The sequence below is a fragment of the Miscanthus floridulus genome, chromosome 16, assembly GCF_019320115.1.
Source record: "Miscanthus floridulus cultivar M001 chromosome 16, ASM1932011v1, whole genome shotgun sequence".
Classification (NCBI taxonomy): domain Eukaryota; kingdom Viridiplantae; phylum Streptophyta; class Magnoliopsida; order Poales; family Poaceae; genus Miscanthus; species Miscanthus floridulus.
The window spans coordinates 15,314,220-15,337,798 of NC_089595.1; the positions used below are offsets into that span (position 1 = coordinate 15,314,220).

A 23,579-nucleotide genomic window follows, 5' to 3' on the forward strand; every position below is an offset into this window, starting at 1 on the left:
CTCGCACCATGCCCTCGCGCCCCATCTTCTTCAGCGCCTGAAAGCCCAGATGCCCGAACCAGGCATGCCACTTCCACTCTGCATCGCCGTACATGGCGGCCAGGCACACTGGCGTCGTCAGCTTCAATGGCAGAATGTACAAGCGATTAGGTGTATGCTTTACCTTGGCGAGCAGCTCATGAGACGCCCGGTCCCATATACGAAGGACCCCTTCTTCGATCTCGATCTTGCAGTCGTGCTCGTCAAGTTGCCCGATGCTGAGGATGCTACTCCGGAGTCGAGGAATGTGGTAGACGTCGTGGAAAGCACGGTGTCCGCCGTTCTTGGATGCGAACAGCACCGTGCCACGCCCAGCGATCTCCACGAGCGAGCCATCCCCAAACCTCATGGAGCCGAGGACACCGGGGTTCAACTCGGAGAAGACGGATGCGTCGCCGGTCATGTGGTTTGACGCGCCGGTATCAAGATACCATTGCATCTCCCCACGTTCGTCGTCGCCGTCCAGCTCCGCCACAACCTTGTGCTCGTTGAGGAAGACATGCTCGGTGCGCCGCCCACCGTGGTTAACCGTTTCAGACAGTGTCACCACGGCCATGTGCAGAGCAGGCGTCTCCCGTTCCGCCTGAGCCAGGTTCGCTTGTGGCTGGTACGCAGCAGCTGCCTTCTCCTCGTCCCGCTTCTTCTTCCGGCACTCCCGCTTCCAGTGCCCGGCCTTACCACAGTAGTGGCAGGCATTGTCGTCCTCGCCACCACTGCCGCCCTTCGGCGGTCCCGAGCTCGTCTCCTTGCCGCGCTCCTTGCCGCGACCGCCCACGTCGCGACGCTTGCGAAGGCCAGACGACGTCTTGTCGCGCGCCGCCGACCCGTCGACGTTGATGTTGAGGCGCGACGCGAGGCGGGCGATCACCTGCTCCTCGGTGAAGTACAGCTTGCCGTCGATCTCCTTGCCGGCACCGCCGCTGCCCGATCCGCCGCCGCCTCTTCCCTTTGAACGGTTCAGACGCTCCTCCGTCGCCTTGAGCCGTCCAACCAACTCGTCCAGAGACACGTCCTCAAGATCAAGGAGCGTCTCAATTCCCACTGCAATCTGCTCAAATCGATCAGGGAGAGCCTCCAGGAACTTATGCACGATTTCCTCCTCCTCGTGCTCCTCCCCCAGGATCGCGAGCTGGTCGGTGATCCTGGTGATGCGGCTCGCGAAGTCGTCGATGGACTCCCCTTCCTTGAAGGTGATGCCATCGAATTCGCGGCGCAGTGTCTTCGCCTTCGCCTTCCGCACCCGGTCGACGCCGATGTACCGGGTCTTGAGCGATTCCCACGCCGCCTTGGCCGTGGGCTTGATGGCGATGCTGCCCCTCAACTCCTCCGGAACCGCCTTGCACAACGCCTCGAGTGCATTGCGGTCGTCGGTGTAGTCGACGGCGCCGACGTTGATCGCCTCCCAGAGCTGCCGCCCTTGCAGCATGACGCGCATTAATGCCGCCCAGTCGGTGTAGTTCATCTTCGTCAACATTGGCCACCCCGCGTTGCCGATTTCCTTGACTGTGCGGTGAAGCACCAGTGCATGGTCCCTCACGCCGCTCCCTCCTGAGCGGCCGCCGAAGGGCGACCACGATCGCCGACGCCACGGCGATCTTGACGCGTCGCGAGGCATGAACGCGGCGGTAATGGCTCGGTGACGATACCAGCGACGGAACCTGCTCCTGATACCAGTTGTTGAAAACTGCACAGGATCAATACTCGCTGGAACGCTCACTATCCCTCTCTCCGAATTCGATGAACGCTCAGAACGAAACGATGAACTCAGTGGACAGAGAATTGGTGCAGCGCAACGAACTGCTGCTTTTCAGTTTTTTTTCTTCTATTTTATTAACCCTGATTACATGCAAGACTTGGCACTACTCAGTACCGCCCACCCCCGCGCTTTCTGCTGCGCCATCCCACAGCCACGCGACATGGGCGACATTGCCGGGTGACCAAGTCCCGCCCACACACACATGCGCACGACGCGAAGGAAGCGCCGCGCTCACCTCACTACATGCTGAAGATAGACACACGCGCACACACACGCAACAGAAAGAGTAAACTCAACAACCATAGCCGGCGTCGGCGCCTGTCGGAGCAAAGCTGCAGAGGCACTGGCGGCGCCGCTGTTGCTGCTGTGCGATGCCTCAGCGCGCTACAGGTCTCCTCTGGCCACCACCGAGCTCTCCCCGTCGTTCGTCCTGCCGTCGTACGTCGCCGACCAGTCCATGCTCCCCTGCGCCCGCGCGAACCTCCCGGAGGAGCCGAGGGAGTCGTCGCCGCCGACGATGGCCCCGTCCTTGCTGACCGCGGCCGACGCCACCACCATTCTTCTTCCCGGCGTTGCACCGGCGCTGCTTGGGCGCTCTGCCGCCGGAGTAGAAGGCGTGCCCCGGCGTTGAGCACGGCGGCGGCCACGCCGGAGAGCTACTGCTTCTGCGGCGGCGGCGGGAGCGCGACGGGGAGGAACGCGGCGAAGCGGCGCGCGAGATCATCGGCCGCAGCGGTCATAATGTAGGATTCTTGTAAATATTATTGTTGAAAATTCTAGTAAATATTGTTAGTACTGTTGTAAACAGAATTCTCGTAAACATGTTGTAACTTTGGATTATCTCTATCCATACCCCTATAATACACCATTTCAAATTATCCTACAGCCACCAAACAAATTCCACGTCTACGGTCACAGCCTAAACTACGTCCACCCCACGAAACGCACATAGATAAAGATCACATTAAAAACGTACGCACCGGATTAACTCTCACTCATTCTCTCTCCTTACTCAACCACATCCGATGGTCCTGCTTCTTTGGATGTGCCTTGCCCCAGCGACCGCCCACGCCCCCGCCCCAGCGACGCGAGACCGCGGCACCCCGACGCGAGATCGCACGAGAAGGACTGATCGAAGCCTCACGCACCCGCGCCCGACGCTAAGCAGCCGCTGATCACGCTTGCCTCCCTACCGCGGCACTCCTGCTCGCATTCCGTCGCTCCCTGCCATAGGAGTGCTTACACTGAAGATTCGTCGTCGAAGTGCACGGCGGCTGCCCTCCTCCTGGCCCCGCTCGCGGTCGCCGGTGCTCCGTCCCCGTCGCGGTCACGCTCGCCTTCGCGGAGCGACCAGCCACCATCGCGCGTCGACGATCCGTCTCCGGTGTCCGACGACCGGCGCGCGTGCTCCACCATCGCGCACGGCATGGCACCATCGTGCGGTGCGACACCGATGGGCGGAAGCACGAGCGGGCTCCGCCGCCAGCACCGCGACTCCTCCGCCTCCCCGTGACCGCGACTCCTTCGCCTCCCCGTGACCGCGACTTCTCGGATTTCCAATCCCACGTGGGGCGGCTCCGGCCGAAGGTCGGCCGGCGGAGGCGCAGTGCGAACTGCAGAAGGGCGACGGTGGGCTCGGCCGGGACGGCATGAGGGGCGGCTGCACGGCGCTCGCGACCAGCAAAGGCGAGGCCGGTGAGGCTCGCCGCCGTCGTGCGAAGACGCATGGGACGCCGCCTACTTGCCACGGACCCGCCGCCGCGCGGGGAGACCGGAGACCCACCGCCCTGAGCCGCCGCGCCGGCCCAGCCCCAATGCCTCACTTCCTACAGGGGTCACCTCCACCGTCTTCGACCCGTTTTTGTGCTTCGCGCGGTAGCCACGGCGAACGCGTGAGGCAAAATCAGAAGCCACCGTCATCTCTGTGCGTCTCCTGCCATCCATGCGGCGCCCTCATCACCACGACACCACTCAATCGTGCCGAAGCCGTTCGTCTGCTTATCTGTTCTCTTCTGGAAGAGAAGCGGAAGATTGATAGAGAGGAAGAGTACTGCTCTTTCCAATTCTCTACCATCTGCCTTCATCGTGGTCATTCCGGTATGCAGATACAGATTTGTTCTTATACCTTAATAATTGTAGGTATCTTCAGCAATCGTGGCAGCATGTAACTTCATTGCGGGTTGTTGCTACGTATGTAGTTTTCGGACTGTTCCACCATTTTGTTTTGGCGAAAACGAAAAGTGATGCAAATCTGAACCACAATCGACTGTTCCACCTTTTTTTGTTTCGGCAAAAGAAGATGCAAGACAACCAGAAATCTGAACCCTAATAAATCACATTGCTTTTTGTTATGCTCCTATAAATCCTTACACACTGGTACTAAAACATACATGGGTCCATACATATATACTACTAAAACTTTAAACCAAGAACTGCTGTTTGCATTTGATTTTGTCTTGCTTGTAGCCTTCCTTACACCGAGAGTCCGAGATGCAAGCAGAACAGCTCGGCTGTGCCATGCACGAGGTGGAAGAAGGCGCAAGCAGCGGGAGCCACCAGCTAGGAAGAGTTGGGTGGCAGGTGGCTGCAGCCTGCAGCCGGTGGTTAAACGACGAGGGAGAGAGCAGGCCGCTGCTTCGTCCGTCGTGACGAGGGTAGGGACTGTTCCACCATGTTGTTTTGGCGAAAACGAAAAGTGATGCAAATTTGAACCATAATCGACTGTTCCACCTTTTTTTTGTTTCGGCAAAAGAAGGTGCAAGGCAACCAGAAATCTGAACCCTATTAAATCACATTGCTTTTTGTTATGTTCTTATAAATCCTTACACACTGCTACTAAAAGAGGCCGACTGCCTAGCTAAATCATATTGCTTTTTGTTATGTTACAGAAACCTGTAATAAATCCTTAACTCTGGAGCAATTATCTACAACACTGCTACTAAAAGATGCCGCCTGAGTGCAAGCTACATGAATGATTGCTGCTATATCTATATGCAATAACAAATAAATACATTATTGCTTCTATATACAACAACAAATAAATACAAAGATATAGATAAGGCACTGCAATTTGGTTGAAATCTTTATCTTCAGAAATCATTGAAAGTTCTCCATTACACACAAAAGCTGTTGGATCCCCACACACAATGATGACTCGCTGGATCAACGATGGCACGGAAACACAATGCCCCACGATTTCTGAGCACATCGGTGGTAAGGGAGAAGCATGATTTCTTACATAGATGCATGCCTTGCAAAAGCACTACTAGATATGCATTATTGGGCAAAAGGAACCCAGTCTAACATACGCATTCCTTAGCAGAGGGACAACTACTTGGTAAAGGAGCACACAAGGATAGCCACCGTACAGCTAAATAGGTATTCAGGGGAGGTATGGGATCCAGCGGCGCTTGATGAACTCATTATTTGGGACTAACAGCTTACGTCCCTCAGGTAGATCTGCAACAAACAATCTGCCATAAACAACTTCATACTCAGTAGAGATTTCCTTCTTATCTGCGACGCGTGTCCCCTTCTCCAAAGGAAAGTACACAAAAAGTTTTCCATTAACCACATCAAAATCAGCAAAGACTTCCTTCAGAAATTTGCCATCACCTTTCCAAAGAAGACATGAATTTGGAAACTTCTGTGCAAGCATACAATCATGCGGATCACGATTGGCACGCATCTCCGCTAGCTTTCCATCAGAGAACTTGGTTAGTCCCACCTTGCATGACTGATTAGCCTTGTTCATACTGTGAATACGCAGCACCCTGTTCTTGAACTTGTTGAACCGGCGTGCCATCTCATCAGGCTCACGCTTCTGGTTAAAAGCCTTACACCAGCGCTCATACAGGTCCCGCAGGGCTTCATCTGACTCAACGTCCTCCTCCTTTGGCACAAACTCCACCCTATCACCTGGCTTGGACAAATCTATATAAACAAAAAAAAAGGGAAAATAAAGGTGAGGGGGGAGTATTGTGTCAAATGCTATTTAATTCGCAGGTAGAACACCAAAAACAGTCCTAATATGTTTTTTTAAAGAACAGGACTACAGGAGGAATATATATATTAAAAGCAACAAAGAGAGCACAGGAAGCATACAAGAGAGCAAGTTCAAGAGACAAAAAAAAAAGGAAACAGTCCTAATATGTTTTATGTTGTCCTCCCTAGCTTGCAGAGATTCAGTCAGCTCTTGGGCCTGTCGAATCCCAAGAAGAAACGCTTCCCTAGCTTTGAATTGGAGGAATTCCTTTATCATGTAATTGTTCCTATCATCTCAACAGCTGTAAACAATTTGTTTTGGATTTGGGGCTTGCCCCCTTCCACCAACCAGTTCACCGGCATCTGTGGAAATGAAATGCAGGTGAGGATCGCTTTGATCCTCCCCGAAGTTACCTCTAAAAAAAATGTTGTCCTCCGAATTTATCATGAATGAACAAAGGTGTTTAATAAAATGAAACAGTGTATTCTCACATCATGTAGAAAATGTTAGATCGTCTGGAATTGCTGAACGACGGTAAAAATACTAAAAAAACTATAGTCAGTTTTTTCGGTTCAGGAGAGATGGGCAATTCGCCACCAGAAGAGAGATGCCAAATTCCGTACGCTGGTATAGCCGCCATATGAAGAGGGAGAGATATCGGATTTACCTTTTGATGATGGAGCGGCGGAGGCAACCCAGCTGCCGGTTCGGGGGCTAGGTGCGTCCATGGCGGGGGGAGGTGCAGCCGTGCCGTGGGTAGGTCCGGCGGCGGCGGAACGACCTCCACTTAAGCGAGGACCATCAGATGCGGCCGCCACCGCCTCCGGACTCGGAGAGAGCGCCCTCCGCTCAGCCAAGCTGGCGACGCGATACGTGGCCGCCGCAGCTGAGCGGGCGGCTCGGGCAAATAGCAGGAGGGCTTTCGATGCCATTGTCACGCGAGGGAGGTTGAAGGCCGGCCGGGGGCTTTGCCCACGACCAAGCAAGAGGGAAGGGATTTCCTTCTTAATTCTTGCTTGATTAGATCGATACATCTCATCTCCTTATATAGAGAGGTTTACTTGGCTCCTAAGCAAGGCTTACTTGACCCTTAAGTAAGTGGCCCTTATCTCTAATTAACCCTAACACTAATGAGCTATACAGCCAACCCAAGCCCAATAGGCCCCTGACGTACTCTAACAGCCATGGTCAACGATGAGAGGATAGATCTGGATGGATGGTTGCTAACACCAACAGTGTCAGCGTCCTCCTTCCTCTCCTTCGATACAAAAAAGAGTCTGATTAGGGTTTCCAGAGTTCGACGAGTAAAGAAGCGTCTGGATAGAAGAGGGCCGCGGCAGGAGTAACGGGCCCATTTCTTGGAAAGAGGTCGTAACGATTAGGCCAGGAAATTTGGGAATTTGCAGCTCAGAGCTCAACGACGCGGCCTGCTTTCCTGTTCTCTACTTCTCTCAAAATTCTAGAAAATCTACGTCTTCGTTGTTTCTGTTAAGATTATGGAAATTCGAAAAATCTTCGTCTTCGAGTCGCCATCGGTGCCTCACGCGTATACTTGGCCATGCAGCACGAGGCACGACGGCATGACACGAAGCACGAAAAAAAAGTCCGACACGAACCCGGCACGGCCCGATGAAACTCGGGCCCGGGCTGGCCCGGCCCGCTGCTCAGGCTGTGCTTGGGCTGACCCCCAAGCCCGTGGGCCAGCACGGCCCGGCACGAGAAATGGAGGGAGGCCCGACAGTGGCCCGAGGCAGCCAGCCCCCCCCCAACGGCTACCCGCCACCGCCAGCCCAACGGCCATTTTGGCCCATCATCAGCCCACACTCGGCCCTCCCTTCATATATAAGGGACACGCCGTGGCTGCCCCCTCTCCTCACCTAACCCTAATCGGCTAATCCATTCGACTCCACCCGCCGCGCAGCGCCCACACTGCTCTCGTCTTCGCCTTGCCTTCGTCGCGCCACCGTCTCCTTGGCGTCCGACCTCATTGACTCCGGTGACCTTGATCTGCCTTCCGCCGTCGGCCAGCCTTTCCCTTCTCCTCCCTAATCTCCTTCCACTCCCCCTCTCCCTTCCCCTCTTGGTAATATGTGAGTTCGTGTTCCTATCAGTGTCATCCCTCCTCCGTCGCTCGCCGTCCTTGTTAACGGTCTGTTGTCTTCTCTGCGGGGGTCGTCATCTTCTCCGGCACCGGGCTCCAGTTGCGCAGGTAAACCCTAACCCTAACCCTAGCATCTTCTTTCTTGATCTGATTCTGTCATCTGATGTGTTTCTTGATCTGTAGGTCGGTAGCCGATGCTTCCTCTACTAGCTGTGGCGTAGAGCGAGCTCGGCGGCCACCCACACCATCGAGGAACAGGGCCAGAGCGGTCACTGCCATGGCGGATGACGATGCCATCCTATCAGGCATGGCCCCCGAGGGCGAGGACGACGACGACCTCCGAGAGGATGCAGCTGCCTTGTTCGGTGTCGATCTCGGAGCCAGCTAGGCTCCGATCGATCTGGACGGCAGCGGTGGTGAAGGGGCGACGACGGCTAGGACTGGCTCCAACACCAACAGCTCTACTCCATCTATTTTTGGTAATGCAACCAGAGTCGGTAAGCGCAAATCTCCTGTTTGGGCTTACTTTGATGAGATCTATGAGGATGTGAACGGCAGTAGAATTTGCACTAAAGCTGTTTGCAAAATGTGTAAGGCTACTTTGTCTACTAGATCTATTTCTGGAACTGGGCACTTGAAGAGGCACCAGAAATCATGTATGGAAAAAACTAATCGACGTGCTGCTGTTCAGTCTAGGCTTGCGCTTAATCCTGATGGTTTGCGCAACTGGGACTATAAACCTAATGTAGCTAGACAGGAGCTGTGTCGCTTGATTGCTAGGCTTGATCTTCCCTTAGGTATTGGTGACACTGATGCATGGGAGGAGTACATTCAACATGCTCATAACCCTATTTTTACTAGGGTCTCCCAGGCCACCACTAGAGACCTAAGTAAGTTATTCACTGAACGTCGTAATATGCTTAAGAATCATATTTTGCGTGGTGCTTCATCTGTTGGTTTGACATCTGATATTTGATCTGGTAATGCTAAGGAGGACTACATCAGTGTAGTTGCTCATTTTGTGAGTGCTGACTGGAAGCTACAGAAAAAGGTAATTGGGTTGAGATTGATTGAGGTAAAGCATACTGGTCAGAACATTGCTGAAAAAAATGGTTCTGTGATTGAGGAATTTGGTTTGATTGACAAGATCTTTTCTGTTACTCTAGATAATGCTTCTTCTAAAAAGCAATGGAAACTTTGACACCTTTGTTTGTAGGATACTTGGGTTCTGATCCAGCCCCTACACCTTCTGATCCTACTAAAAGAACTTATCACCTTGTTCATCAACATTGTGCTTGTCATATCATAAATTTGATTATTAAATCTAGTTTAAAGAGGTTCAAACCTTACACAAAAGATTTTAGAACTGCTATTAACTTCTTGAATTCTTCTAATCATAGAATTGCCATGTTTAAGAACTACTGCAATGCTCAAGGTTTAAGACCTAGGAAGTTTGGTTTAGATATGAATGTTAGATGGAATGCTACATACCTTATGCTTAAACACATGCTGCCATATAAGGAAGTTTTTTCTGTGTTTATTAATGCTAATTTTGGGGCTGAATTGTTAACTCCAAGGCATTGGCATATAGCTGCAAAGGTATTGGAATTCCTAGAAGTATTTTATGAATCAGCTGTTGTTCTTTCTGGTGTGTACTATCCAACTAGCCCTCTTGTTTTGCATCATCTGCTTGAGATTTCTGCTCATTTGCATGAAAGTGAAAAGGATCAAAATCTGATAGCTGTTGTGTATCCGATGAAACTAAAATTTCTTAAATACTAGGAAAATATACCTTTGCTATATTCATTTGCTTTCATTCTTGATCCAAGAGCTAAGATGAGAGGTTTGTTTAATGTCCTGGTAATTCTAAAAGAAAACCTTGGTGTTGATTACAGTTCATATTATGCTTCTGTTAAAACTGAACTTTATAAGTTGTTTGCCAAGTATGACAGCAAGTTTGGTGCAGCTAAGAATAGAAGGGCTGCACATCCTGCAGGCCAAACTGGTAAGAGAAAACAGGCTTGAGGAAGAATATTTGGAGGCCCTAGAGCCTCTGGTGTTATTGATCCATCCCCTACCCCAACTTTATCTGCTGCATCTGTTGGTTGTGAGCTCATAGCTTACTTGGATAGTGACAATGTCACTGCATATGAAAATAACTTGGATTTGCTTCTCTAGTGGCGTGACCACAAACTAACCTTTCCTGTTTTATCTATAATGGCAAAAGATATAATGTCTGTTCTAGTGTCTACTGTGTCTTCAGAATCATGCTTCAACTTGACAGGAAGGATACTTGAAGAGCGGCGCCGATGCTTGTTGCCAGAACATGTGGAGATGTTTGCTTGCATCAAGGATTGGGAGTTGGGAGAACGAAGACTGCAGCATTCAATAGAAGACCAAGAGTTGGCAAGCTACTTCGAGCATCAATATCTTGATGAAGAAATTCAGAGTGCATCTGGGGCTCCTTCGGCTGGTACATCAGTGGCTTCTGCATCTACTTCTGTCGGTACTTAGTGTTCTCTGTTCTGAGAGAGTTGAGAGATGAGAGATGAGAGTGAGTTGAGAACTTGAGATTGAGAGGAGAGATGAGAGTTGAGATGAAACTGAGTGATATTTGTATCTAAACTTTGAATTTATCATTATAAGAGCTGTGCTGCACTCTTTTTTTCTTTCTAGGGTTTCTCATAAGGGTGAGTTTTACCTAGAAAGATTTTTAATGAGACAGCATTGCACACAGCTCAATTATCTTTTTAAGTCTGGTTTGTGTATTGTTATTTTGTGATTGTGAGTTGTGAATCTGTTAAGATACTTCATACTTGTGAGTTGTGACTGGTCACTGATCAATGGTCTAGTTGTTAATTGTTATCTTTGAATCCGGTCTAGTTGTGAACTTGTGATTGTGAGTTGTGATTGTGAATCTGTGATCTCTTATCTTTTATGTTTTCTGTGAAATTTAATTCCAAATTTGAAAACTGAAGTTAGAGCTGAATTTGCTGGTGTATTTACAGAATTACGGGCTGTGGGCTGGCACGGCCCGATATTTTCGCCGGGCTGGTCGGGCTGGCACAGCCCGAAAATCAGCCCGCAGGCCCGTGCTTGGGCCGAATGCCAGGCACGAGGCCCGTGTTGGCACGGCCCGCCGGCACGACGTGCCGTGCCGGCCAAAGAAGTTGCGGGCCATGGCTGGCCCGTGCCCGGGCCAGGGCATGCCGGGCCGGCCCGATGGCCATATATAGCCGGGATGCTGCAGGCAGCACGCGCAGGCGCAAGCTTTTCTCCTCCCATCCGATCGATCCTCCGTAAAAAGTTCGGCAGGCACATGTGCCAACTGCCGATTTTTCCTCCCCTGCTGTCCCTACATCTGCGCGTGCGTGCTTGTGTTTTGCCCCGATTTCCCTCGGCATTTCTCCCGCGTACTTTTCAAACTGTCGAGGGCACTCTCAGTGCACAAATCACTAAATTTTCTATTGACATTAATTATATTACCACCTAAACGTTTTGATGATGTGGTAAAGTAGTTATTAAAGAGAGAGAGCAAAAATCATTGAAATCGGATCTAAGTCAAAAACTATGTCTACACGAGAACTAAGACATGAAGAGATGTGATTAGTAGAGAATGGAGAGAGAATGTATGTGATTGGATAAAAAATTATTGTGTAGAAAGTATCCATTAAGACTATGATTTCTATATGTAGTGTCTATGAAAATTAATAAATACAGAAACTATACGTAGTTTTTAGCATTGGGATTACCTGATAGATGATACCTGATAGACTTTCTGAATTCATCACAGGCCATGTTTAGTTCACCCAAAATCCAAATTTTGGCACTATGCAAAAAGAAGATTTCCCGTCACATCAAACTTGCGGTACATGCATGGAGTACTAAATGTTGACGAAATCAAAAACTAATTGCACAGTTTGGTTGTACTTTGCGAGACGAACGTTTTGAGCCTAATTAGTCAACTATTGGATAATTATTATCAAATACAAACGAAATATTACAGTGCGCTATAGTGACTACAGGAAATTCGACGGCGCCAACTTCGGCCGAACTAAACATGGCCACACATTCAATCCAAACCGTTCGTCCCCCAGACTCCAAATCCACCTTTTAATTTCCTTTTCGTATTAAATATCTCTGGTCTTCGCTGTGTGCCAAGTGATATCGACCATGCATTTTTTTTCTCTCTCTTGGACTGCCCCTGAATGCAGTCGGTATACGTAGTGAAAGGCACGAAACAATATCATATCTCAGTTTAATTAAGTAATATAAAATGCGAAACCATTTGCTGCATATGGATATTTTTTGCAAAGAAAAATGAATAATTGGTAATAAATACATAGTACTAGCACGGCTATGGGTTCCCCTTTTTTTTAGGAGAGCCTATGGGTTCCAGTAAAGCTGAAAACGTGGACACGGTCGTAGCAGTCATGCCCAGCGGCCGCCGTTATGGGCTCAGAGATGGCATTATCGGGCTTACTGGCCCAAGAAGAGGCATCGTTCTGTGGGCCTATAAAACGGCTTCCCTGCATTGTGGCGGCCTACGATCCATCAATCAACGCCTCTCTATTTACTGCTGGAACAGATATGTGGACTGCAAGCAATACGGTTGCATCAGTAGTCCCTTGATATAAAGCAATGCTATCGTAGTCTTAAATCAGACGCGTTTGACTAAATCTTTTTATAATATATATATATATATATATATATATATATATATATATATATATATATATATAATTATTTTAGGGGTGATTTGGATCTTTTCATTTGGAGAAATTGAAATATACTTTAATAAATTAGGCTATTTGGCTTAGAATTTGATATTCCACCACTTTTCAAAGTTCACATATAGCTTATCTCAAATTTATAGTGTGGGAGATGGAAATTGATTCTATAGATCATAATTTTATGTTTCTACTTTGCAACTTATAGCACGCTCTTCAATTCACTCCCCTATTGTAGAAATACAACACATAAGTATCTCTCTTGTATAGCCAACAATAATATACAAATATAATCATATACAACCATATTAGCTTAATTAATATGTGTGTAAATTATGATTATTAAAATAAATTTAATTCTAAGGATCCAAATAGGGCCTTACAGTATTATTCAATACATATAATTTAATTCATCATAAACTAAATTTTATAGTATATTTATTTGGTTTTATAAATATTGCTACTCACCTAGCTCTTTACAAACAGCCAAACTTGAATTAGTTTGATTAAAAACAGGACTGGAATTGTTCTTTTGGATGGGGTAGTAGCTCCACACACTACTTACCTTCATTCTACTCCCTCCATCTTAAATTATAAGTCATTCTAAAAATCTTGAAGAGTCAAAACATCTCAAGTTTGACTAAACTTATATAATAAGATAATAACATTTATGATGACAACTAAGTATCATTAGATTCTTCATTAATTATACTTTCATAGTATACCTATTTTATGTCACAAATCTTTATAGTTTTCACTATAATTTTGATCAAACTTGAAATGCTTTGACTCTCCAAGATTCTTGTAATGACTTATAATTTAGAATGGATGAAGTAGAAATGATGCAATTCTAGAATAGTACTGAGCCAAAGCCTCTTAAGTCTGTCTAATTTTGTATAAAAATTGTACTAATATCCATTATACTAAAAATGTATCATTAGATTCGTCATGCATTATATTTTCATAGCATGTCATAAACATTGATAGTATTGTTTTTTATAAAACCTAGTAAAAAAGCTAAGCGAACACTTATCATAGATCAGTTGGTTGGGTTCCTTGGGATGAAACATGTCTACCCAGATTTAAGTCCTCGACTTGGCTTGAGTGCTCGTATTTTCCTAGATTTATCGGCACTATGCTTTCAGTGGTAGGCGACATCCCCATCAACAGCGAGACGTCTGTGGTGACTTCGTGAATTTCAAGATCTACCGGCTCGGTCATTTGAAGGTGCTCATAGCTAGCTGTAGGGTTTTGCGTACATGTATTCATAAAGGCGAGTACGCATGTTGTGAGCGTCTATGTTGTACGGTGTAATTTAAAAGAAAGAACTAAGATAGTTTAACTCATCCTTTGCTTTCCGAGACGATCGGAGGGAGTAAACCATTTGCCTCACTGCCTCAAGGAGCAGAATCAAAGGGTGGAAAAGGTGATGACACGTGGTTGACGTGCGGATCTGACAAGCTGAAAGTTGGGGGTCAATTCATCGAAGAACGCCTCATCTTAAGTTCGTTTCTCTATCTATCTACTCCATCTCTCCCTAAATGTTTGTGGTCACGATTTACATGTCGATAACTTTGACTCGATTTATAAAAAATACGTGCAACATTTTTATCTCCAAATAAATTTAATAAAAAACTAGATTCAAATATTTATTCAATGTGCAGGCAGCAGCTTTTTCTCTTCTCCGGTCCTCCGGTGTTCAGATCAAATTTTCAGTTGGTCCGCCGCTACAAGACACAGCTAGCTGGGAAGTAGATGCAGATGGACTTTGGACGGCAGGCCGGGCGGGGCGCCAGGTGTGGTTGATCTGACGGAGGTAGCCTACACAAGTATAAGTTTGGGCTTGGCCACTACTTCGGGCCTGCACGCCTGCCTCACAAATCACAGTCCTGATTCTCCGTCTCCGTGTATGTCAGCACCCTTCCACCTGAGGCATCTCAAGACAATGGACCTCGAAGGAGTAAGCGACGCCGGCCCAGGAGCTCTCGAGTCTTCGGCCCACAATGGGCAAGCATCAGCTGTGCCTGCGAGCCAGCTAAGGATAAGTAGCGCTAAGGCGAGAAGGAGAGACAAGCTTGTAAACATCAAACCAATTTCTATTATTCTACTGCTACTCAACCGGCACTCGTCGGTCCGGGTACTCGTATCGTTGTTGTCCCGTTCTCGAGCTCGTCATCCCGGCGGCGATCAGCCAGGGGTGCTGACAACTGGTATCAGAGCTACCGTTCCTCGGCGGAGCTCTGGAGTCGGCGCATCCACACTACACGCGCCTCCAGCGAGCTCACGGTGTGATGGAGCCCAACGTGAAGACGGCGTTTGAGGAGATCCTGAAGCGGCTCGATTCAATCGATGAGCGCTGCGGGCGATGGGAGAAGACGGCCGCCGACAGCGAGCAGGAGCGCAAGGAGCAGGGAGCCGCCATGGGGCACCGCGTCGCACACCTGGAGGAGGCGATGTCCGCCCAAGCAAAGAACTCCGCGGACCAGATCCAGGGACTGGAGGAGCTCGGGTCGGCCATCGGCGACCGCGTCGGCATGCTGGAGCGCTTCTGCGGCGAACAGTCCCACACCGCCATCGTCATCGACAATTGGGGCCGCGAGATCGAGCAGCGGATCGAGGAAGTGGAGTACCGCGTGGGCGACCTCGAGCTGATCCGGCCGCGGGAGCTGCACGGTGACGGCGGCGACAGACTGGCCACGCTGGAGGTGGTTGTGTCCGCGGTTGAGGAGTGGCGCCCCTACTTCGAAGGTACCCTCGACGATGTGCAGCTGGAGGTCAGGCGCCTCAAGCGGGGTGGGGATCGAACTCCCCTGGGAATCGCTACGGCGCCACCAGGAGCGAAGATCTCCCCGGAGCACGCACCGGATCACCAAGCTTGGGATCGAACTCCCCTGGGAACCGCTATGGCGCAACCAGGAGCGGGGTACTCCCAACCCAGTGGGCTGGCCGTCGGCAACTCGTCGGCAGTCGACGAGAATCATGTTTGGCCCAGTGGGCACGGCTCTACACCAGTGGCTCGGGAGCGGGGCTACGGGTCAGTCACGACCCTGGTTCCGACCCCGAACAATGTTCATCCTCATACTCGCCCACCTCCGCAGAACGTTCATCATCATCCGTTCTCCCACCATAATCCTCCAATTCAACAGTCCAATCCGCCAATTCACCAACCCAATCCACCAATTCAACAACCCAATCTGCCAATCCCTCATCCTCTTCCGCCAAATCATCATCCCAATCCACCCAATCTCTGTTCCAATCTACCAATCCACCATCCCCCACCACCCATTCCCCACCACAGTCTGCCACTACAGCACCAGAGTCAATCTCTTCCTCATTCTGATCCTCAGTTCAATTACTACTACCCTCCACCTCACTACCAAATTCAGCCCTACTATTCCTCTTCGGCTCAAGCGCCTTCCACCTTCCCATCTCCATCGTCACCTCATCATGTCCCCACTGGCAAGCTTCCAAAATTTGACTTCCCACCCTTCTATGGTGATGATGCCCAGCTTTGGATTACGCAAGCCTAGACTTACTTTGAAATGTATTTCGTTGATCCTATCGTGTGGGTTCGCTGTTCCACTATGCAATTCAAGGGGGTTGCGGGCCGTTGGCTCCAGTCCGTCGAACATCTTCTCAAGGATCTCAACTGGTCCGGCTTCTGTGCCTTGATTCACGAACGTTTCAGCCATGACCAGCATGAACTTATTCTCCGCCAACTCTGTAACATCCGCCAAACCTCCACTGTCGTTGAGTATGTGGATCGGTTCACCGAGCTGGTCGACCAACTCAAAGCATATAATCCCAACCCCGATAAGCTCTACCTTGTTACTCGATTTGTCAATGGGCTATGCGACGACATCCGTTCTGTCATACTTGTGCAGCGCCCTGCTACTCTCGATGCTGCTTGCACTCTTGCGTTGCTGCAGGAAGAGGCGGGCAATCAAGGGAAACGACGGGATTTCAAGAAGCCAGAAGGTGCAGTTGCTGCCAAGTTCCTCAGGGGTGCATTGCCTTATCAGGCACCGCTTCAGCGTCCCCAGGCGAACGCATTGGCTGCTGATGACAAGAAGCAGGCTGCCCGCGGCGTGACCGTTGATGCAAAGCTAGCTGCCCTACGTTCCTTCCGTAAAGCTCAAGGTCTCTGTATTCGCTGCGCCGAGAAGTGGGCACCTGGCCACCGGTGTGCCCCTGCTGTCCAACTCCACGCGCTTCAGGCAGTGTGGAACCTGTGTCAAGATGAGTTCTCTGAGATAGAGGAGGAACCAGTCCTAGAGCCGGCCGTTGATGAACAAGATGCTCAAGTTTGCATGCTTTTGTCGGCAGCAGCTGTCTCTGGAGCAGCAGCCCCTCGCACTATGCAGTTCATGGGAAGCTTGGCCGGTCGTGAGGTCTTAGTACTTGTGGATTCGGGGAGCAGCCATTCATTTCTCAGTACCTCTTTTGCCTAGGATCTGGTTGGTTGTTCTTTGCTGTCGAAGCCGGTTTCTGTTAAGGTTGCTGATGGCAGTACTATCATCTGTAGTTCTGAATTATCCTCAGCTGAATGGTCAGTACAAGGGTGTGTGTTCACCTCCACTCTGAAAATCCTGCCGTTGGGACATTTTGACATCATAGTCGGCATGGACTGGTTGGAACGGTTCTCTCCTATGAAGGTGCATTGGGGTAACAAGTGGATGACAATACCCTATCAGCAGTCACATGTCACCCTCCAGGGAATCACTGATGAGTACCCCCGCTGTGCATTTGTACAACTGTTCCAGATTTATGATGAAGCAAGTTCTCGCCAAGTTTCTGATGTGCTTCTAGAAGTGCAGAGTGTACTGGATGAATTTCAGGCCCTCTTTGCAGCACCATCTGAGCTGCCCCCATAACGTGCATGCGACCACCGCATTCCTCTCGTTACGGGTGCTCAACCAGTGGCAGTTCGTTCTTATCGGTATTCTTCGGCACTTAAATAAAAAATAGAGTCCCAAGTGACTGAGATGCTTCAATCGGGCATGATCCAGCCTAGTACCAGTGCATTCTCCTCACCGGTATTGCTAGTCCGAAAGAAGGATAAGTCTTGGAGGTTCTGTGTCGATTACCGGCTACTTAACTCCTTGACTGTGAAATCCAAGTTTCCAATCCCGGTCATCGATGAGCTATTGGATGAGCTTTCTTCGGCCCGCTGGTTCACTAGTTTGGACTTACGTGCCGGCTTCAATCAGATTCGGTTAGCTCCCGAAGAGGAACATAAAACGGCATTCCAAACTCATTGGGGACACTTTGAATGGACTGTAATGGCATTTGGTCTGATAGGGGCTCCGAACACATTCCAGGGTGCAATGAATGTGACTCTGAAACCTCTCCTCCGCATATGTGTGCTCGTCTTCTTCGACGACATACTTATTTATAGCAAGACCCTCGAGGAGCATGTGGAGCATATCAGGCAAGTGTTTCATCTGCTGGCAAAAGACAAATGGCTGCTGAAGCGCTCTAAGTGCCAGTTCGCATGGCAAAGTATCGCTTATTTGGGGCATGTGATCAGCGCAGAGGGGGTGGCCACGGATCCATCGAAGATACAGTCTATTCATTCATGGCCAATCCTACTGATGCAAAACAGTTACGTAGTTTCTTGGGGTTAGCCAGATATTACAGGAAGTTTGTGCGGCATTTCGCCATCCTGGCCAGGCCTCTTAATGATCTGCTCAAGAAAGGTACTATGTTCCTATGGACATCAGTACATAATGGGGCGTTTACTTCTCTCAAGAATGCATTGGTCACTGCTCCGGTTCTTGCTCTTCCCGACTTCTCTCGACCATTTCAAATACAGACCGATGCTAGTGACATGGGAGTGGGTGCAGTTTTGCTCCAAGATGGACATCCTCTTGCTTTTATAAGCAAAGCTCTAGGCCCCCGAACGAGAAGTTTGTCTACTTACGAAAAGGAGTATTTGGCTATCATGGTGGCTGTTGACCAGTGGCGCTCGTACCTTCAGCACGCCGAGTTTGTTATCTTCTCGAACCACCGCAGTTTGTCCCATATTGCTGATCAGCGCCTGCACACACCATGGCAGTTGAAGATGTACACCAAGTTGGCTGGGCTTCAGTACACGGTTGTTTACAAGCCGGGCACCTCCAACATGGCTGCTGACGCCTTGTCCCGCCATCCGGCTCCTCCTGCGCAACTCAACGCAATTTCCTATTCCACACCAGAATGGCTATCTGAAGTCGTTGCTAGGTACGACAGTGATCCTGCTTCTTCTAAGTTGTTGCAGGAGCTAGCAGTTGCTCCTTCTTCGCACCCACCCTTCACGTTGGTCAGTGGAGTTCTCCGTTACCGGGGCCGCGTGTGGATTGGCTGCAACCACAAGCTGCAGCAACAGATCATTCAGGCCTTCCATGATTCCCCCTTAGGTGGACATTCCGGCTTTCCGGTCACTTATGCCAGAATCCGCAAGCTGTTCGCTTGGAAGGGTCTCAAGTCAGATGTCAGGGAGTTTGTCACGGTTTGCACCACCTGTCTTTAGGCTAAACCAGATCGCTACAAGTACCCTGGACTCCTCTCTCCCCTTCCTGTGCCGACTGAATCCTGGCAGGTCATATCTCTTGATTTCATTGAAGGTCTTTCCCAGTCGGGTTCTGCAAACTACTTGTTGGTAGTTGTCGATAAATTTAGCAAGTTTTCCCATTTCATTCCACTACAACACCCTTTTACAGCACAGCAAGTTGCTAAACTCTTTCTTGATCACATCTATCGCTTGCATGGTTTGCCCACACACATCATTTCTGATAGGGACCATATATTCACAAGCAATTTTTGGCGTGAACTTTTTCGCCTGGCACAAACTTCTCTATGCATGAGCTCTGCTTACCACCCACAATCCGATGGGCAAACCAAACGAGTCAATCAATACCTTGAAACTTTTCTTTGTTGTTTCGTCCACACTTGTCCCAAGCAGTGGATCCGTTGGATTCCCCTTGCCGAATTTTGGTACAATGCTTCACCTCATTCTGCTCTGGGCCACTCTCCTTTTGAGGTCCTTTATGGGCACCCCCACGTCATTTTGGCATAACCCCTGATTCAGCCATAGAGAACTCTGATGTGGAGACCTTCATGTCTGAAAGACAGGTCATGATTGCTGCTGTTCGCCAGCACTTGCTTCGTGCTCAACAGCGTATGAAACTTCAGGCGAACAAAAAGCGATCTGAGCGATCCTTTTCTGTTGGGGACATGGTGTACTTGCAATTACAGCCTTATGTGCAGAGTTCTTTGGCTCCGAGAGCACACCAGAAACTCAGTTTTCGCTACTCTGGCCCCTACAAGATCCTCGAAGCAAATGGTACAGTGGCTTATAAACTGGAACTTCCTCCGGGCTCATCCATCCACCCTGTATTCCATGTGTCCCTGCTTAAACCAGTGCCACCACACAAGTCACAGGTATCAGCTGACATTCCAGAGAGTGATTTTGGTCTTCAGGTTCCTGAGCTCATCCACAAAAGGCGCCTTCATCCTCGCCAAGATGGTGCTGTTGCTCAAGTTCTGGTGAAGTGGTCTAACATGGATGTGGACCTTGCCACCTGGGAAGATGCTGAAGCATTGCATCAGAAGTTCCCTCTTGCGCTAGCATGGGGGCATGCTGGTTCCCAAGGGGAGGGGGGTGTCAGCACCCTTCCACCTGAGGCGTCTCAAGACAATGGGCCTCGAAGGAGTAAGCGACGTCGGCCCAGGAGCTCTCGAGTCTTCGGCCCACAATGGGCAAGCATCAGTTGTGCCTGCGAGCCAGCTAAGGATAAGTAGCGCTAAGGCGAGAAGGAGAGACAAGCTTGTAAACATCAAACCAATTTCTATTATTCTACTGCTACTCAACCGGCCCTCGTTGGTCCGGGTACTCGTATCGTTGTTGTCCCGTTCTCGAGCTCGGCATCCCGGCGGCGATCAGCTAGGGGTGCTGACAGTGTACTAGTCTCTCACACACGTACCTATTTCTCGATACAGTTTTCAGTGGTTGCCGCATCCGTATGGGTGAAAGGCGTACATCAAAGATCATCTTGATATGTTTCCATCTACATATTGAGCATGATGATTGATGAGTCCTTTTTTTTTTCGCGACTGACGATTGATGAGTCATATACTCATACGCATGCTTCCGACTAAATCTGATCAAGAGCTATCCAAATATGACCTGCACGAAAATAGCCTACCGATGGTTTTCATCGGTTGCGGGTTAGGGCTTGAGATAGTTTACCCATTGTCACTAGTACAGCGTTCCGCTTTGCCCGTCTCCATTAATCTATTAACGTAGACGGTCACATTAGGATGACCGCCTGCGTTACCTATCTCCATTAAAGTTTAACGAAGGTGGCGAGTTTTTCAGTTTAAAAAAGAATAAGTTCTCATCATTTGATTTGGATTTGAATTTTGTTTTTTTGTGATTTAAACACATACTGAGAACGTAGAAATACGCATGCAGAGAATAAACATATCATATACCACATCCATTCGTATCTCGTCCTTATCGTAGCACGGACCAACATTCAAGTTACATGTCATATATATACATATGAAACTAAGATGTCTGCTACTTTCTAATTAAAGATCTCCGGCATCTTCTAATCCTCTAAGCGTAGCTTTGTTGGTCTAGTTTCTAATCTTCTCATACTTCTCATCATACGCTAACTCGCTCTCCTCGATGAAGAACTTTCCCCTGACATGAACGCATTTGTGCAAGATGAATCCACATATGTCCGCTATAATTTGAGTTATATTCTTATGGGTGAACCCTTTCTTTTTCTACCAGTCTTGTGCTTTCTTGAGCTGCTTGTAGCTGATGCTAAATTTGCCGAACTCTTTGAGGTACTCGCAAACATTTGTATCCACATAATAATGACTTTGTAGGTTGTTTGGAGCATTGCACGATATATAACACACAATCGATTAGAACATATAGAGAGCATGCACGATATAATAGCACATACAACTTTTGATACGTACCAGGAAGTTGCGCCTGACTTTTATTATGTTCTTCTTCTTCTTCTCGGATCTTTAATCGAGGGATTCTGGTGCAATGGTATATAAGAAAATGAGCATAAGTTTTGTGCAATGGCATCTAAGGAAATGAACAACTTCCACGTTTCTTATGGACATAAGAGCATCCTTAATGGCAACTTGCCAATCGCTAGCTAGATAAGACTTGGAAATAAAAAAAGAGCATAGTGGTGGAGGGTTGTACAAGCCGTGAGAGAATTATTTCTAGGAGATCATGAGAGAGAAGCTATTATTGAGTCACTAGCTCTATTAGATCTCTCTCCTCGATAGCCAATAGAATTCTTTTTAAACTAGCTATTTGAAAACCATTGGAACGTCCTAACAAGTTACACAAATCAAGCTATAGCTCTACACGTTTCTTTTGTGGGTACTACCTTATTTTCTCTTGTTCTTGCTCCCTACTAGCAAGACCACATAGAAGAGAACCCTGAAAAAGAACCCCCATGCCACTGTCACCAGCAGGCACTTCCACTTGCTGATGTCCATGACAGCCTGCTGCGCCAGCACGTCTGCGCCGGTGGCCACGCATGTATCCGCTGTAACGTTGGTGCCGAGGGTGGCGCTAATGGCCTCGAGCACCTTCATCTTGACGGCCTCCGGCATGCGCCCGATTGGCGTGCCGTCGAACATCTGCACGCCGCGAGAGAAGCAGCGCGACGCCCCGCCAAACTCGTTCTGAAGGACCGCCTGGTATGGATACTTCACCAGCGACAGGTAGTGGAACCAAATCCAGTAGTCGGGGATGCGATCCCTGGTGATGAAGAAGCCGGAGAAGAGGAGGAAGTAGGCGAGGATGGCGACGACCACCGTGTACCCCAGCATGACGTGCGGCACCACCGCGGACAGGAAGGTGACGAAGCCGCTGCCCGCCCAGAAGGAGGCGAGGACGATGAGCACGAAGAAGAGGAACGACGAGGCGCCGCCGGCCAGCCCCACCGCCCAGAACGTGGTGACCGCGAACGCCAGCGACAGCAGCACCAGCGGCGGGAACGCGACCACTGCGTTGGCCAGCACGTAGGAGATGCGGCGGTAGGCGTTGTGCGCGGTCTCGCGGAGGTAGATGTGGCGCTCCTGCACGAACACGGGGAGAGCGTCGGCGCACACGTAGAACATGGTGGACATGATAAGTCCTTGTTTTCTTTTTACCAGGTCGGGAGGAGTGGAGCCTTGCTGATGGGGAATGGCGCGCGTGCTGGTGTTCATGGTGTTGGTACGGTGGATCTGAAGCTTACTTCGGGGAAGACCGTGCAACTCAAGAACGTGCATCATGTCCCCTCAATAAGGAAAAATCTTATTAGTGGCTCTCTGCTATGTCGAGACGGTTTTAAACTTGTGTTTGAGTCGAATAAATGTGTTATGTCAAAGTATGGAACCTTTGTTGGAAAAGGCTATGAGAGCGGAGGCTTGTTCCGCTTGTCTTTGGTTGATACTTTACCTCTTGCAGTGAATAATGTCGTTAATAACGTTAATGTTGAGATGAATGTTTGGCATTCTCGATTATGTCATGTTAATCTTGGTTGCATGTCCCGCTTAGCTGGTTTGAATTTAATTCCTAAATTTGACGTTGCCAAAAGCTCCAAATGTCATACATGCGTTGAGGCAAAACAACCTCGCAAGCCTCACAAGGCAGCTGTGGCGAGAGAGTTGGCACCACTTGATCTCATCCATTCCGATATTTGTGAAATGAATGGAATTTTGACAAAAGGTGGTAAGAGATACTTCATAACGTTCATAGATGATTGCACTCGATATTGCTATGTGTACCTAATTAAAACAAAAGATGAGGCATTACATTATTTTAAAACCTTTAAAGCTGAGGCTGAGAATCAACTTGAAAAGCATATCAAACGGTTGCGGTCCGATCGCGGGGGAGAATATTTCTCTAATGAATTTTCTGAGTTTTGCGCGGTGCACGGTATAATTCATGAGAGGACACCT

General features: G+C 49.0%; 2 protein-coding genes across 2 annotated transcripts; both read right to left on the bottom strand.

The window, feature by feature from the left end:
• Positions 1 to 5,005: 5,005 nt before the first annotated feature.
• On the bottom strand, positions 5,006 to 6,712 carry LOC136510319 (uncharacterized). The gene is made up of 2 exons (XM_066504811.1): positions 6,448 to 6,712; positions 5,006 to 5,728 (listed from the first exon to the last, which is right to left on the bottom strand). Exons 1-2 carry the CDS (start codon positions 6,710 to 6,712, stop codon positions 5,178 to 5,180), a joined length of 816 nt encoding a protein of 271 aa, XP_066360908.1. The 3' UTR covers positions 5,006 to 5,177.
• Positions 6,713 to 21,081: 14,369 nt separating this feature from the next.
• On the bottom strand, positions 21,082 to 22,844 carry LOC136510320 (ABC transporter G family member 1-like). Its single transcript, XM_066504812.1, has 3 exons — positions 22,016 to 22,844; positions 21,588 to 21,652; positions 21,082 to 21,483 (listed from the first exon to the last, which is right to left on the bottom strand). The coding sequence occupies exon 1, from the start codon at positions 22,842 to 22,844 to the stop codon at positions 22,017 to 22,019; it is 828 nt and encodes a 275-aa protein (XP_066360909.1). The 3' UTR covers positions 21,082 to 21,483; positions 21,588 to 21,652; position 22,016.
• Between the last annotated feature and the right edge of the window lie 735 nt (positions 22,845 to 23,579).

Coding starts and splice junctions, on each gene's coding strand:
- LOC136510319 (XM_066504811.1), bottom strand. CDS start 6,712: ATGGCATCGAAAGCCCTCCTGCTATTTGCCCGAGCCGCCCGCTCAGCT. Junction 5,729..6,447: donor CGCCGCTCCATCATCAAAAG/GTAAATCCGATA, acceptor TTGTTTATATAG/ATTTGTCCAAGCCAGGTGAT.
- LOC136510320 (XM_066504812.1), bottom strand. CDS start 22,844: ATGAACACCAGCACGCGCGCCATTCCCCATCAGCAAGGCTCCACTCCT.